At 43.9% G+C, this 15,331-nt stretch overlaps 1 protein-coding gene across 7 annotated transcripts in view; it reads left to right on the top strand.

Moving 5' to 3' along the window:
• Window positions 1-15,331, top strand: part of agap1 (ArfGAP with GTPase domain, ankyrin repeat and PH domain 1) — a 260,949-nt gene that overhangs the window by 164,979 nt on the left and 80,639 nt on the right. For 5 of the 7 annotated variants that reach the window (XM_055911602.1, XM_055911601.1, XM_055911600.1 and 2 more), the window contains 3 exons: window positions 1,912-2,042; window positions 5,999-6,154; window positions 6,803-6,895. In XM_055911602.1, coding sequence (XP_055767577.1) covers window positions 1,912-2,042; window positions 5,999-6,154; window positions 6,803-6,895 — 380 coding nt within the window. The remainder of the gene's footprint in view (window positions 1-1,911; window positions 2,043-5,998; window positions 6,155-6,802; window positions 6,896-15,331) is intronic. The other 2 variants (XM_055911603.1, XM_055911598.1) reach the window with 1 other exon arrangement.

Here is a 15,331-nt window from a genome sequence, read left to right as displayed (position 1 = left end):
AGAGCAGGTCTAGTTTTACTGTGGTGTTTAGAGAGCAGGTCTAGTTTTACTGTAGTGTTTAACCACAGAGAGAGCAGGTCTAGTTTTACTGTGGTGTTTAACCACAGAGAGAGCAGGTCTAGTTTTACTGTGGTGTTTAACCACAGAGAGAGCGGGTCTAGTTTTACTGTAGTGTAAACCACAGAGAGAGCAGGTCTAGTTTTACTGTAGTGTTTAGCCACAGAGAGAGCAGGTCTAGTTTTACTGTAGTGTTTAACCACAGAGAGAGCAGGTCTAGTTTTACTGTGGTGTTTAACCACAGAGAGAGCAGGTCTAGTTTTACTGTAGTGTAAACCACAGAGAGAGCAGGTCTAGTTTTACTGTAGTGTTTAGCCACAGAGAGAGCAGGTCTAGTTTTACTGTAGTGTTTAGAGCCACAGAGAGAGCAGGTCTAGTTTTACTGTGGTGTTTAGAGCCACAGAGAGAGCAGGTCTAGTTTTACTGTAGTGTTTAACCACAGAGAGAGCAGGTCTAGTTTTACTGTGGTGTTTAACCACAGAGAGAGCAGGTCTAGTTTTACTGTGGTGTTTAACCACAGAGAGAGCAGGTCTAGTTTTACTGTAGTGTTTAACCACAGAGAGAGCAGGTCTAGTTTTACTGTGGTGTTTAGAGCCACAGAGAGAGCAGGTCTAGTTTTACTGTAGTGTTTAACCACAGAGAGAGCAGGTCTAGTTTTACTGTGGTGTTTAACCACAGAGAGAGCAGGTCTAGTTTTACTGTGGTGTTTAACCACAGAGAGAGCAGGTCTAGTTTTACTGTAGTGTTTAACCACAGAGAGAGCAGGTCTAGTTTTACTGTGGTGTTTAACCACAGAGGGAGCAGGTCTCCTCCTGCCCTTGGCACGGCCCTCTCACCTGAAGGTAAATGTTTATGACTGGCTCCTCATTAAAACAGAGGCCATTAATGGGCCCAATTAAAACAATGGTTTCATCTCACACCAAATGAAACCCAGCCCTGTTTATTGGGGCTGTGGATAATGGAATCTGAGACTGAAGGATGTGTTGTTAACCCTGTCCTGCCCAAACTAGATGGACAATGTGATCATCTCTGATAACTTGCTCCGTCTCTTGATTCTTAACAAATATAAGTCCTTGGAAGGAGGATATATTCACAGACATGTTTGTCATTTGTGAGGGATCTTTCCTAGTACTGCCATACAGCTTTGTACCCATTTCCAGAAAGTTCAACTCACTCAAGAAAAAAGTTAAACTTTGAGAATAGAAGTCTATGAAGTTGCATTTTCTAGTTGTTAGTTTGTAAAAGGAGCATTCCCTTCCATCTGAGAGATGTATATTTGAACAGCTGAACTCCTACGAGGCCCCTCCCCCTACCCTCCAGTGGGCCGGATCAATGGCCTCAATCACCACGGAGATGACGGAACGTTTGAATATCCCTCCCTGATTGGGCCAGAGCGCTGGGCCTGGGGATCGATAGGAGGCAGCTGAGCACCCATTGATTGGCATTGCCCTTTTCAATAACACTGATAGCCCGCTCTCTCTCTCCTCTCCTGTATAATAATTGTGAAATAATCACTGGAGCTGTTAGCAGGTAAGGGGTGTTTGTGGAAGGCGGACGGGGGCTCTGCTGTGGACCAGATAGATAGGAGATTCACAGACAGGGCTGCTGGAGCTGCCTGCGTCAGCATTATGAGAAGTAATGGACTGTTCTGGTCTGAACCATCAGCTAGTGTTCTCAGGCTCTCTCCTCTCTCCATTTCTCACTCTCATTCTCATCTCCATCTCTTCCTTCGATTAGTTGGTCTAGCTCTCCCTCTTCTCTCCATTTCTTTCTTCTATTAGGTTGTCTAGCCCGCTATGTGTCTCCGTTGGGAGAATAGACCCTCTGAATGATGACTGTGTTGTGTTGTTGCAGTGGCCCAGAAGATCGTGGCGACCAGGAAGAAGCAGCAGCTGTCCATTGGTCCGTGCAAGTCCCTCCCTAACTCCCCTAGCCACTCCTCTGTGTGTTCTGCACAGGTGGCTGCAGCAGTACACATCAGCCAGGTAGGTACACACACACATAAATACATTTACCGACAGACACCATTTACTGACACACAAACAAAATGGCCACATTGAGGTCCTTGACTACATTCCCTTGTCCATATGTGTTCTTCCTCCCTCTACCACCCTTTACCACCCTGTCCACCCTGTCCTGTCTTCGATACACACACACACACACACACACACACACACACACACACACACACACACACACACACACACACACACACACCCTTTACCACCCTGTCCTGTCTTCGATACACACACACACACACACACACACACACACACACACCCTTTACCACCCTGTTGTGTCTTAGATCCACACACACACACACCCTTTACCACCCTGTCGTGTCTTAGATCCACACACACACACACCCTTTACCACCCTGTCGTGTCTTAGATCCACACACACACACCCTTTACCACCCTGTCGTGTCTTAGATCCACACACACACACACACCGTTTCCCACCCTGTCGTGTCTTCGATCCACGGCGCTCAGTCCCCCATGGATTTGTCATTAAACCAGCATCATTCAGCTTGTCTCCATAGCCCAGCTCATCCCCTGAGAATCAGGGTTGTTTTCACTAAGTAACAGTTCTCTCCTACTGCGGAATGGCCCTCAGTGTGTCTTCAATGCTACCCATAATCCTCTCCCAAGCTGGGGCTCTTGTTGTACAGTAGAGTGTTAAGGAATCTAGGAGGAATGATGGAGGTTATGAGTGACACAGATCTAGTGTCTGACATTATGAAGAGGTTATACTGTACCAGCTGTATACTAGTGTAGTGTCTGTTATTATGAAGAGGTTATACTGTACCAGCTGTATACTAGTGTAGTGTCTGTTATTATGAAGAGGTTAAACTGTACCAGCTGTATACTAGTGTAGTGTCTGTTATTATGAAGAGGTTATACTGTACCAGCTGTATACTAGTGTAGTGTCTGTTATTATGAAGAGGGGATACTGTACCAGCTGTATACTAGTGTAGTGTCTGTTATTATGAAGAGGTTATACTGTACCAGCTGTATACTAGTGTAGTGTCTGTTATTATGAAGAGGTTATACTGTACCAGCTGTATACTAGTGTAGTGTCTGTTTAATATGAAGAGGGGATACTGTACCAGCTGTATACTAGTGTAGTGTCTGTTATTATGAAGAGGTTAAACTGTACCAGCTGTATACTAGTGTCGTGTCTGTTATTATGAAGAGGTTAAACTGTACCAGCTGTATACTAGTGTAGTGTCTGTTATTATGAAGAGGTTATACTGTACCAGCTGTATACTAGTGTAGTGTCTGTTATTATGAAGAGGTTATACTGTACCAGCTGTATACTAGTGTAGTGTCTGTTATTATGAAGAGGATATACTGTACCAGCTGTATACTAGTGTAGTGTCTGTTATTATGAAGAGGATATACTGTACCAGCTGTATACTAGTGTAGTGTCTGTTATTATGAAGAGGTTATACTGTACCAGCTGTATACTAGTGTAGTGTCTGTTATTATGAAGAGGATATACTGTACCAGCTGTATACTAGTGTAGTGTCTGTTATTATGAAGAGGATATACTGTACCAGCTGTATACTAGTGTAGTGTCTGTTATTATGAAGAGGTTATACTGTACCAGCTGTATACTAGTGTAGTGTCTGTTATTATGAAGAAGATATACTGTACCAGCTGTATACTAGTGTTATTATGAAGAGGTTATACTGTACCAGCTGTATACTAGTGTAGTGTCTGTTATTATGAAGAGGTTAAACTGTACCAGCTGTATACTAGTGTAGTGTCTGTTATTATGAAGAGGTTATACTGTACCAGCTGTATACTAGTGTAGTGTCTGTTATTATGAAGAGGGGATACTGTACCAGCTGTATACTAGTGTAGTGTCTGTTATTATGAAGAGGTTATACTGTACCAGCTGTATACTAGTGTAGTGTCTGTTATTATGAAGAGGTTATACTGTACCAGCTGTATACTAGTGTAGTGTCTGTTTAATATGAAGAGGGGATACTGTACCAGCTGTATACTAGTGTAGTGTCTGTTATTATGAAGAGGTTAAACTGTACCAGCTGTATACTAGTGTCGTGTCTGTTATTATGAAGAGGTTAAACTGTACCAGCTGTATACTAGTGTAGTGTCTGTTATTATGAAGAGGTTATACTGTACCAGCTGTATACTAGTGTAGTGTCTGTTATTATGAAGAGGTTATACTGTACCAGCTGTATACTAGTGTAGTGTCTGTTATTATGAAGAGGATATACTGTACCAGCTGTATACTAGTGTAGTGTCTGTTATTATGAAGAGGATATACTGTACCAGCTGTATACTAGTGTAGTGTCTGTTATTATGAAGAGGTTATACTGTACCAGCTGTATACTAGTGTAGTGTCTGTTATTATGAAGAGGATATACTGTACCAGCTGTATACTAGTGTAGTGTCTGTTATTATGAAGAGGATATACTGTACCAGCTGTATACTAGTGTAGTGTCTGTTATTATGAAGAGGTTATACTGTACCAGCTGTATACTAGTGTAGTGTCTGTTATTATGAAGAGGTTAAACTGTACCAGCTGTATACTAGTGTAGTGTCTGTTATTATGAAGAGGTTATACTGTACCAGCTGTATACTAGTGTAGTGTCTGTTATTATGAAGAGGGGATACTGTACCAGCTGTATACTAGTGTAGTGTCTGTTATTATGAAGAGGTTATACTGTACCAGCTGTATACTAGTGTAGTGTCTGTTATTATGAAGAGGTTATACTGTACCAGCTGTATACTAGTGTAGTGTCTGTTTAATATGAAGAGGGGATACTGTACCAGCTGTATACTAGTGTAGTGTCTGTTATTATGAAGAGGTTAAACTGTACCAGCTGTATACTAGTGTCGTGTCTGTTATTATGAAGAGGTTAAACTGTACCAGCTGTATACTAGTGTAGTGTCTGTTATTATGAAGAGGTTATACTGTACCAGCTGTATACTAGTGTAGTGTCTGTTATTATGAAGAGGTTATACTGTACCAGCTGTATACTAGTGTAGTGTCTGTTATTATGAAGAGGATATACTGTACCAGCTGTATACTAGTGTAGTGTCTGTTATTATGAAGAGGATATACTGTACCAGCTGTATACTAGTGTAGTGTCTGTTATTATGAAGAGGTTATACTGTACCAGCTGTATACTAGTGTAGTGTCTGTTATTATGAAGAGGATATACTGTACCAGCTGTATACTAGTGTAGTGTCTGTTATTATGAAGAGGATATACTGTACCAGCTGTATACTAGTGTAGTGTCTGTTATTATGAAGAGGTTATACTGTACCAGCTGTATACTAGTGTAGTGTCTGTTATTATGAAGAAGATATACTGTACCAGCTGTATACTAGTGTTATTATGAAGAGGTTATACTGTACCAGCTGTATACTAGTGTAGTGTCTGTTATTATGAAGAGGTTATACTGTACCAGCTGTATACTAGTGTAGTGTCTGTTATTATGAAGAAGATATACTGTACCAGCTGTATACTAGTGTTATTATGAAGAGGTTATACTGTACCAGCTGTATACTAGTGTAGTGTCTGTTATTATGAAGAGGTTATACTGTACCAGCTGTATACTAGTGTAGTGTCTGTTATTATGAAGAGGTTATACTGTACCAGCTGTATACTAGTGTAGTGTCTGTTATTATGAAGAGGATATACTGTACCAGCTGTATACTAGTGTAGTGTCTGTTATTATGAAGAAGGGATACTGTACCAGCTGTATACTAGTGTAGTGTCTGTTGTTATGAGGGGGGATGCTGTTCCAGCTGTATGTTCAACTTTCTCTCTTTCTCACTATCACACACTTTTTTATATTGTTCTGTCTCTCTCTGTTTACTCTCATCCATACATACACTCATTCTGTCTGAACTAAGTTAGTGTTACCAACACAGTACATAGAAGTGTGTGTGTGTCTCTGTAGCAGACCAGTAATGGCGGCAGCCTGAGTGACTACTCCTCGTCAGTCCCCTCCACCCCCAGCACCAGTCAGAAGGAGCTACGCATCGACGTCCCCCAGACCACCAACACCCCCACACCCGTCCGCAAGCAGTCCAAACGCCGCTCCAACCTCTTCACTGTGAGCCCAGATACACACACACACACACACACACACACACACACACACACACACACACACACACATAGGACATCTACTTCTTCACTGTGAGCCCAGATACACACACACACACACACACACACACGCACACGCGCACACACACACACGCACACACACACACACACACACACACACACACACGCACATACACACACACACACACACACACACACACACACATACACACACACACACAGGACATCTACTTCTTTACTGTTGACTATGTATTATTAGATGTTCAAACAATGGATGTTAAATACATACAAAATGATCTAAAGGACTTTTAAATGGTAAATGGCTTACAGTGAGAATATACAGGCCACAGGGAAGGTTGTATGTGACCACCTTCTAGAATGTACAGACACATGCATCATGTCCACTTCCCAGTTCCTTAGCAACTTAGAGAGAGGTCAACAACTGGGTCAAGTTGACTCATAGACACAATAATAACCCCAGTCACCTCTCGCAGCCATTAGACGAGGCCTGTTATGTGAAGACTAGAAGAGGGCTGTAACAGACCCTTGTTCAGGCTCCTCGTTCAGACACTTTAGAGGGCCTAACTCAGGGCCTCTATAACCCCTACTTGTTCTCCTATCTCCTTCTCCACAGTCTCGGAAGGCCAGCGAGCCAGACAGGGACAAGAAAGGACTGGAGGGCCGAGCGGACAGCATTGGAAGCGGCCGAGCTATTCCAATTAAGCAGGTATGATCAGATCTGGCCCTCGCCTGGCCAGCCGGCTGCTACGGGGATAATTAGGGTCCGGCAGCGCCGTATTGCTGATTTCCCGGAGAACGAGGGCTGCCTGTGATCAGAGCGTGAAGCCCAGACACAGCCAGGCTCTCTTCGTTTGATGCCTTCTCCTTGATTAACAGCGAAAGCACACACTTGACATCAATTAGAGTTGGGGGTTCTCCTGAGTATTGAAATGAGATCATTAGTATAAGGAGCGGGACGGGATTTCACTCTCACTTTCTTTCACTCTCCCCACTGCCCCCCCCACTGCCCCCATCCCTCTGTCCCCCCCACTGCCCCCATCTCTCTCTCCTTGTCCAAAAAGAATGAGGGGAGAGATGGTGAGAGGGAGAAGAGGCTGAGGATGGTTAATGAAGTGCAGTCTGCCGGCTGGCATATGGTCCTCTGCTTCCCTCTTCCTCTACGTGCTTTTCAAAGCCCTGCCTTTTCCTGTGTGGCTGTGTAGCCGAGCGCTTTGATTGGGGCATCGGCAGGGGGGTGGGTAGGTAGGGAGGTGGAGAGGAAGTGGAGGGGTATCAAACCAGAGAGCTCAAGAGCCCCCCCCCCCCCCCCCCCCCACTGTAATTGTGGAGAGATTGTTTGAGTTGGCCTTAATTTGTCGCAAACAAGCATGGAGCGAACCACGGAGGGAGGGAGGGGGCTGGCATCTCCTGTGAGCCGCTTCAACTGGAGTATAAGGAAATCAGCCAATTAGCGTGTGCTAATCACGGCCTCTCATATCAGCACGGAGGCCTCGTTTGTAATCCACTAATGAACAAATTGCAACTCTGATTAGGGGCCTCCTTTCAACGACGCGCTGCATTTGTTAGCAGCGCCGCGGTAGTTGTTAGTGCCGGGGCCGTGTCGCGCAGCTCGTCGAGGGAGACCGTGTCTCTGTGGTGCTGCTGCGCAAGGAGGCCCCCCGCTGGGACAGCACAGCAGAGAGCAGAGTAAATTGTCTTGTCCCCTCAATCAGGGACGACATGATGTTTACTTGTGAGATGTTTACTTGTATCCCCTAACTCCCCACAGGAAGGACATATCAGTATGAAGTAGCAACGGGGTCCTGTGTTATTCCCAGGCGTCCAGTTAGCATGGACATCATAGCCTCTGATAGTGTTGCTCCTCTCTAAACTGATAAGAGCCTCGATCAGGAGGCTCTATTAGTCACATAACCCAATCTGCCATTCAGTCCTGTCTATATGTAGACAGTATAGCAGCAGAGCTTGATGTAATTGACCTGTTCATCCTATCTCTGGTTAGCAGTGTTTTAGTCTGCGTTGTGGCGGTAAACGGGGATGACGTGGAACTGGAAGTGACTCAGAGGAGAGAGCCCAGGCCCATACTCATCATACTCACAGAACAGATCACAGCTGTGTGTGTGTGTGTGTGTGTGTGTGTGTGTGTGTGTGTGTGTGTGTGTGTGTGTGTGTGTGTGTGTGTGTGTGTGAGAGAGCTTACCGCTGTGGAAACGACATTGACGATGTTGTGCTTTCTATAAGGATCCATGTTGAAGTACTTGTCAAACATTTCTCATGTGATGAAGATGGATTGGAAGAGCTGCTACACAGTGCCAGATATGTGTGTGTTCTCCTGTCCCTGTAGAAGAGCCTCTCTCTCACTCACACGTCATCTCTGTCTGTCTGGCAGAAGTAGAATCCTCCTGGGTCCAGCCACTCAATTTGCATAACTCCTGTGAAGTCAATGGCTGATAATGATGTACAAATGAAGAGGGCCACATACACATGTCACTGGTGGCAGATGGGAGGTGTGTGTGTGTGTGTGTGTGTGTGTGTGTGTGTGTGTGTGTGTGTGTGTGTGTGTGTGTGTGTGTGTGTGTGTGTGTGTGTGTGTGTGTGTGTGTGTGTGTGTGTGTGTGTGTGTGTGTGTGTGTGTGTGTGTGTGTGTGTGTGTGTGTGTGTGTGTGTGGATGAGGTTTTTAGAAAGATGACGAAGACCAACAGTCTTAAAGAACCCTCCATCATATGGGTTTGGCTGTGGCCTCTGAGTCGCCCATTGTTTCCCCAACATGAGACACATGGTGAGCAAGGCCCGGCACGACCACACACCCTCAGCCCACCTGACAGCTGCCAGCCCCAGACAGACAGAGGTTGGAGAATAACACGTAGCCAGCAGCGCTCCGAGGCATCGGGCCACAGCCAGAGCTGCTTCCCTTTTTGGAGCTGGATGTTAATTGATTTGATCATTCCCCGTGGTCTTTCCTCTTGGAGAATGTGTATCTCTGTATGTCTCTCTCCATCTCCCCTCCTGCCTCTGTGTTGGCTGCAGGCAGACCTGTTCCCTAATTAGACTGTGTGTGTGTGTGTGTGGAGATGGCAGCAGCTTAGCTACCTGCCTCCCCATTAGCACTCAGTTTACACTCCATTTTAATGAGTGCTGCTGTGTCTGACTCCTCCCTCCACACACCACCTCACCTTTTTCTTGTTGAACACGTTCAGACCTGGTCCACAAATTGTACCAGACGCACAGTATGCTACGACTCCATACATGCCAGGTCTCCCTCAGAGGGCTAGCAACACGACTCATTCACTGAGAGGACGTGTCCCCTGACTGGCTCCTTTTGGTTGTCCTTGTCTGTGTGTTGAAGAGGGGAGGAAGGGGACAGTCTTTAGTTGAATCACTTTGGCAGATGTCTGCTTCTGTTAGGTTGGCAGAGTCGCGCCGCGGCTCCTTAAAGTTACAGTCATAATCGGCAGTCAATTAATCACGCGATGAGGAGGATGATGATGATGAGGAGTTGGTTTTTGGCATCAGATCGTAACATGTTGTTCAGAAACTACAGGTGAAGGGGATTGCCTTTACTCATAAATATGGGTGACTTGTGGGAGATCATTTGACTTTACATATGGAAGATAATTAGGGTCAACAGCAGAGAACGACAGATATGGGTTTTTAAGAGCCGATACCATTTTTTGGGGGTCAAGGACGCCGATGGCTGATTATTTTAGGCCGATAATAAATCTAATTACGTTGGAGCATTTTGATGAGAAATGCTCCCAGAGACAACCATGTGTGCAATAACAAATCAATTATACAACCATACAGTCAATTTGACTTTATCAATGTAACTACCCAACAACATAAAGGTGGTAATAATTTATTTGAATGGTTAGTCTCTTGATAAACTGGGTAAATTAAGATGGCGTAGGTCTACTCACAATACAGGTGAATTCATATTCAATAGGAGTGTATGCCTGAGCTGGTGTTGGCTGATTCCAATGGTCTTTGGTGCTACAGGTGACAATCTGTTTCCCTTTCATTTGGGACCATGTTAGGCCTACTGATAAATACCATTTTCATATGAGTAGCCTATTGCTTTATTTTATAAAAATGTCTCCTTTAAGAGAAAAGACACCACTTGCTTGTCATGTAGCCAGACAGTAGGTACTATTCTTATTTTAGGAGAATACAACAGTCCCTCAACCCTGTTGAGGGTTTTGTTGCCTCAATACAGCTAGAAGAAATTGACATTTTAAACTATAAATGTATTAACATGTATATAAGAAATCTATGTCAAGATGTTACTGTTCCCTCTGCTAAAATGTCCTGAAATGCAGCCCTAGGACAAGTGAACTGGAGCAAAGTCTCGTTGTTGTCTGGCAAATATAATATACAGTTGAAGTCGGAAGTTTACATACACTTAGATTGGAGTCATTAAAACTCGTTTTTCAACCACTCCACAAATTTCTTGTTAACAAACTATAGTTTTGTCAAGTCGGTTAGGACATCTACTTTGTGTATGACACGAGTCATTTTTCCAACAATTGTTTACAGGCAGATTATTTCACTTATAATTCGCTGTATCACAATTCCAGTGGGTCAGAAGTTTACATACAATAAATTGACTGTGCCTTTAAACAGCTTGGAAAATTCCAGAAAATGATGTCATGGCTTTAGAAGCTTCTGATAGGCTAATTGACATAATTTGAGTCAATTGGAGGTGTACCTGTGGATGCATTTCAAGGCCCACCTTCAAACTCAGTGCCTCTTTGCTTGACATCATGGGAAATCAAAAGAAATCAGCCAAGACTTCAGAATCATAATTGTAGACCTTCACAAGTCTGGTTCATCCTTGGGAGCAATTTCCAAATGCCTGAAGGTACCACGTTCATCTGTACAAGCAATAGTACGCAAGTATAAATACCATGGGACCACGCAGCCGTCATACCACTCAGGAAGGCGATGCTTTCTGTCTCCTAGAGATGAATGTACTTTGGTGCGAAAAGTGCAAATCCAGAACAACAGCAAAGGACCTTGTGAAGATGCTGGAGGAAACGGGTACAAAAGTATCTATATCCACAGTAAAACGACTCCTATATTGACATAACCTGAAAGGCCGCTCAGCAAGGAAGAAGCCACTGCTCCAAAACTGCCATAAAGAAGCCAGACTACGGTTTGCAACTGCACATGGGGACAAAGATCGTACTTTTTGGAGAAATGTCCTCTGGTCTGATGAAACAAAAATAGAACTGTTTGGCTATAATGACCATCTTTATGTTTGGAGAAAAAGGGGGAGGCTTTCAAGCCGAAGCACACCATCCCAGATGTGAAGCACGGGGGTGGCAGCATCATGTTGTGGGGGTGCTTTGCTGCAGGATGGACTGGTGAACTTCACAAAATAGATGGCATCATGAATTGAAAATTATGTGGATATATTGAAGCAACATCTCAAGACAACAGTCAGGAAGTTAAAGCTAGGTCTTCCAAATGGACAATGACCCCAAGCATACTTCCAAAGTTGTGGCAAAATGGCTTAAGGACAACAAAGTCAATGTATTGGAGTGACCATCACAAAGCCCCGACCTCAGTCCTATAGAAAATGTCTGGGCAGAACTGAAAAAGCGTGTGCGAGCAAGGAGGCCTACAAACCTGTCTCAGTTTCACCAGCTCAGTCAGGAAGAATGGGCCAACATTCACCCAACTTATTGTGGGAAGCTTGTGGAGGGCTACCCTAGACATTTGACCCAATTTAAACAGTGTAAAGGCAATGCTATCAAATACTAATTGAGTGTATGTAAACTTCTGACCCACTGGGAATGTGATGAAATAAATCATTCTCTCTACTATTATTCTGACATTTCACATTCTTAAAATAAAGTGGTGATCCATACTGACCTAAGACAGGGAATTTCTACTAGGATTAAATGTATTTGGCTAAGGTGTATGTAAACTTCCGACTTAAACTATCTAATAAGGTGATCATACCAACTCATTGATAGAATCTACCCTGTAAAGACCTTTATTATACACAGATTTAAAATAGCTATTGATAACAAATGTGTATTTTGTGGTTGTGACCCAGAGACTCTTGACCATTTATTTTGGGACTGTTCTTATGTCAGAAGATTTTGGAGTGAATTAGACGGTTTTATTTGAAAATAAACTACTATTAATGTTCATCTGAGAGACTCTGATGTTCTGTTTTATTTTGATCCAAATGATATGGACCCTGATTTAACTTTCATTGTTCCTTTGTTTATCTTTCATAGCAGATTCTTTATCCATAAAATGGAGTGGGCGAAGAACAAACCCCTCTTCACATTGTTTAACCTCTCTGGGCTAGGTGGGACGCAATCGTCCCACCTGGCCAATAGCCAGGGAAAATACAGAGCGCCATATTCAAATAAAATGATATAAAAATCAAGCTTTCATTAAATCACACATGTATGGTACTAATTAAAGCTACACTCGTTATGAATCCAGCCAACATGTCAGATTTGAAAAAGGCTTTTCGGCGAAAGCATAAGATGCTATTATCTGATGATAGCACAACAGTAAACAAAGAGAGTAGCATATTTCAACACTGCAGGCACGACACAAAACGCAGAAATAAAAAATATAATTCATGCCTTTGACGAAATTCTTTTGTTGGCACTCCAATATGTCCCATAAACATCACAAATGGTCCTTTTGTTCGATTAATTCCGTCGATATATATCCAAAATGTCAATTTATTTGGCGCGTTTCATCCAGAAAAACACAGCTTCCAACTTGCGCAACGTCACTACAAAATATATCAAAAGTTACATGGAAACTTTACAAAAACATTTCGAACGTTAGGTATTTTTAAACGTTAATAATCGATCAATTTGAAGACGGGATGATCTGTGTTCAATACAAAAAGAAAACAAACTGACGCAACTTTTCTGGTATTGTGCCTCTCTCAAACAATTTACTTCAAGTGACCCTCATTTACGATGGCTGTACTTCTTCATTACACAAAGGAATAACCTCAACCAATTTCCAAAGACTGGTGACATCCAGTGGAAGCGGTAGGAACTGCAAACAAGTCCCTTAGAAATCTGGTGTCCCAATGAAATCTCATTGAAAAGACAGTGACCTCAAAAAAATACAAATTCTGAATGGTTTGTCGTCTGGGTTTTGCCTGTTATATAAGTTATGTAATACTCACAGACATCATTCAAACAGTTTTAGAAACTTCAGAGTGTTTTCTATCCAAATCTACTAATAATATGCAGATCTTATATTCTGGGGAGGAGTAGCAGGCAGTTGAAATTGGGCATGCTATTTATCCAAACGTGAAAATGCTGCCCCCTATCCTAGAGAAGTTAAGAAAAAAATATTATTTACAATGACGGCCTACCCCGGCCAAACCCGGTCGATGCTGGGCCAATTGTGTGCCGCCCTATGGGACTTCAAACTGTCACATCACGGCCGGATGTGACAGTTTGTCTCGGGAAGGGAAAGACAAATCATGTAGCTAGCTAACTCAGAGAGTTAACAACATTGTTGGTGAAATTAGCATTTTTGCGTTATGGTTTGCAAACCCGCTATCACAAAGAAAGTTCCAGGGTAACGCTAGTGAACTGACGTTAGCTTCATAACTAGCCAAGTTAGCTCTCTGCTTAATATCGTTGATGAACTTACCTAGCAAGCAAGCTACCTGTATGAGGTTTTGTGAAGTGCTGTAGACTGTATGGACATTGTTTTGCCTAACAGCAAATTAATGAACACTTTCAAAATGTGTACATTCTGTGTGGCATTGTTAAAGTGTGGTAAATGCAGCATGAGTGGGTAGCTACCCAGCAGCATAGAGGTTCCTCAAGGACAGGCTAACTAGCTATGAGTGTTGCCGACTTGCAGTAGAGGCAAGTGCGCTCGCGCTGTAAGGGGGAAATCGGCTATGCGGATGATCGTCGTTCTCTAAACAGATACGTGAATGTGTGTGTTTGCATGAATTGCGTTGGTGTGTGTGTTCTTGGAGCTCTCTCCCAGGACTACTGACTCCCCAGTGTCGTTTATTTTCTGTTAGCCCAGATCTCATTAGGATGGGCTGTTGTTCTGACTCCCCCTCAAGGTGACTAGAGTTTGTGTGTGTGTGTGTGTGTGTGTGTGTGTGTGTGTGTGTGTGTGTGTGTGTGTGTGTGTGTGTGTGTGTGTGTGTGTGTGTGTGTGTGTGTGTGTGTGTGTGTGTGTGTGTGTGTGCGCGCACGATAAAGGCTGTGGAAGGAAGAAGATGCCTTCATTAGTTAGATGGTGCTCATTAAAACCTAACACACTGCTAGCCTGGCCAAGCTAGGAGTTTTCAGCACACTGGACTTTTATAAAGAGGGTGGGGCGGACTCCCACTCTGCAGCAATTAGACAACCCATATCCCCAGAGGTCCAGCTTTTCTCACACACACACACACACACACACACACACACACACACACACACACACACACACACACACACACACACACACACACACACACACACACACAAACTCTGCTCTGAGTGTGGATGTGACGGGGTCAGGCGTGTCACCTATCTACACGCGTCAGGCCGTCGTGGGTCCCTCAACATGGCCTCCACTGTGGTATTTAACTGCAGACGCTCTTCTGCGAGACCTGTACCTAGTGGGATGTTTGTCTACAGCTTTATTGCTGTTTGGAACTTTTAGAATGTTTAGTGTTCTAGGTCTCGTGTGGCTCAGTTGGTAGAGCAGGGCGCTTGCAACGCCAGGTTGTGGGTTCAGTCCCCACAAGGGACCAGTACGGGGAAAAGAGCGTCTGATAAAATGACTCACATGGAACAAAAAAGATGAATGTAGCAGGGTCATGATGGGGTCAGTGACTGCTGCTTTTACTGTGTATTTTACCCAGGATGCAACATGGCCATTCTAAGCCTCTTCTGTTAGGGGCTGAGGGTTTCTTTAAAAAGCGAGTGGCGAGCGGACATCGGCAGCTTTGTTTACAGACGGTGTTTACGGTGGCGTCTCCGCGGACATCTGCTCCACGCTCCTAATTAGCCCGTAATTACCGAAGAGATGGAGACACTCGCTTCGCCAACGCGTCTCAGTCGAATGAACTTACTGTTTACTGTTACACCTGGGCTGTTGGCCTAGACACCGGGGCTGTTGGCCTAGACACCGGGGCTGTTG

This window comes from Salvelinus fontinalis, unplaced genomic scaffold (assembly GCF_029448725.1).
Source record: "Salvelinus fontinalis isolate EN_2023a unplaced genomic scaffold, ASM2944872v1 scaffold_0074, whole genome shotgun sequence".
In the NCBI taxonomy this organism is placed as follows: domain Eukaryota; kingdom Metazoa; phylum Chordata; class Actinopteri; order Salmoniformes; family Salmonidae; genus Salvelinus; species Salvelinus fontinalis.
Note: the sequence above shows the minus strand (reverse complement) of the source record. Positions and strands in the feature narration are given on the sequence as shown.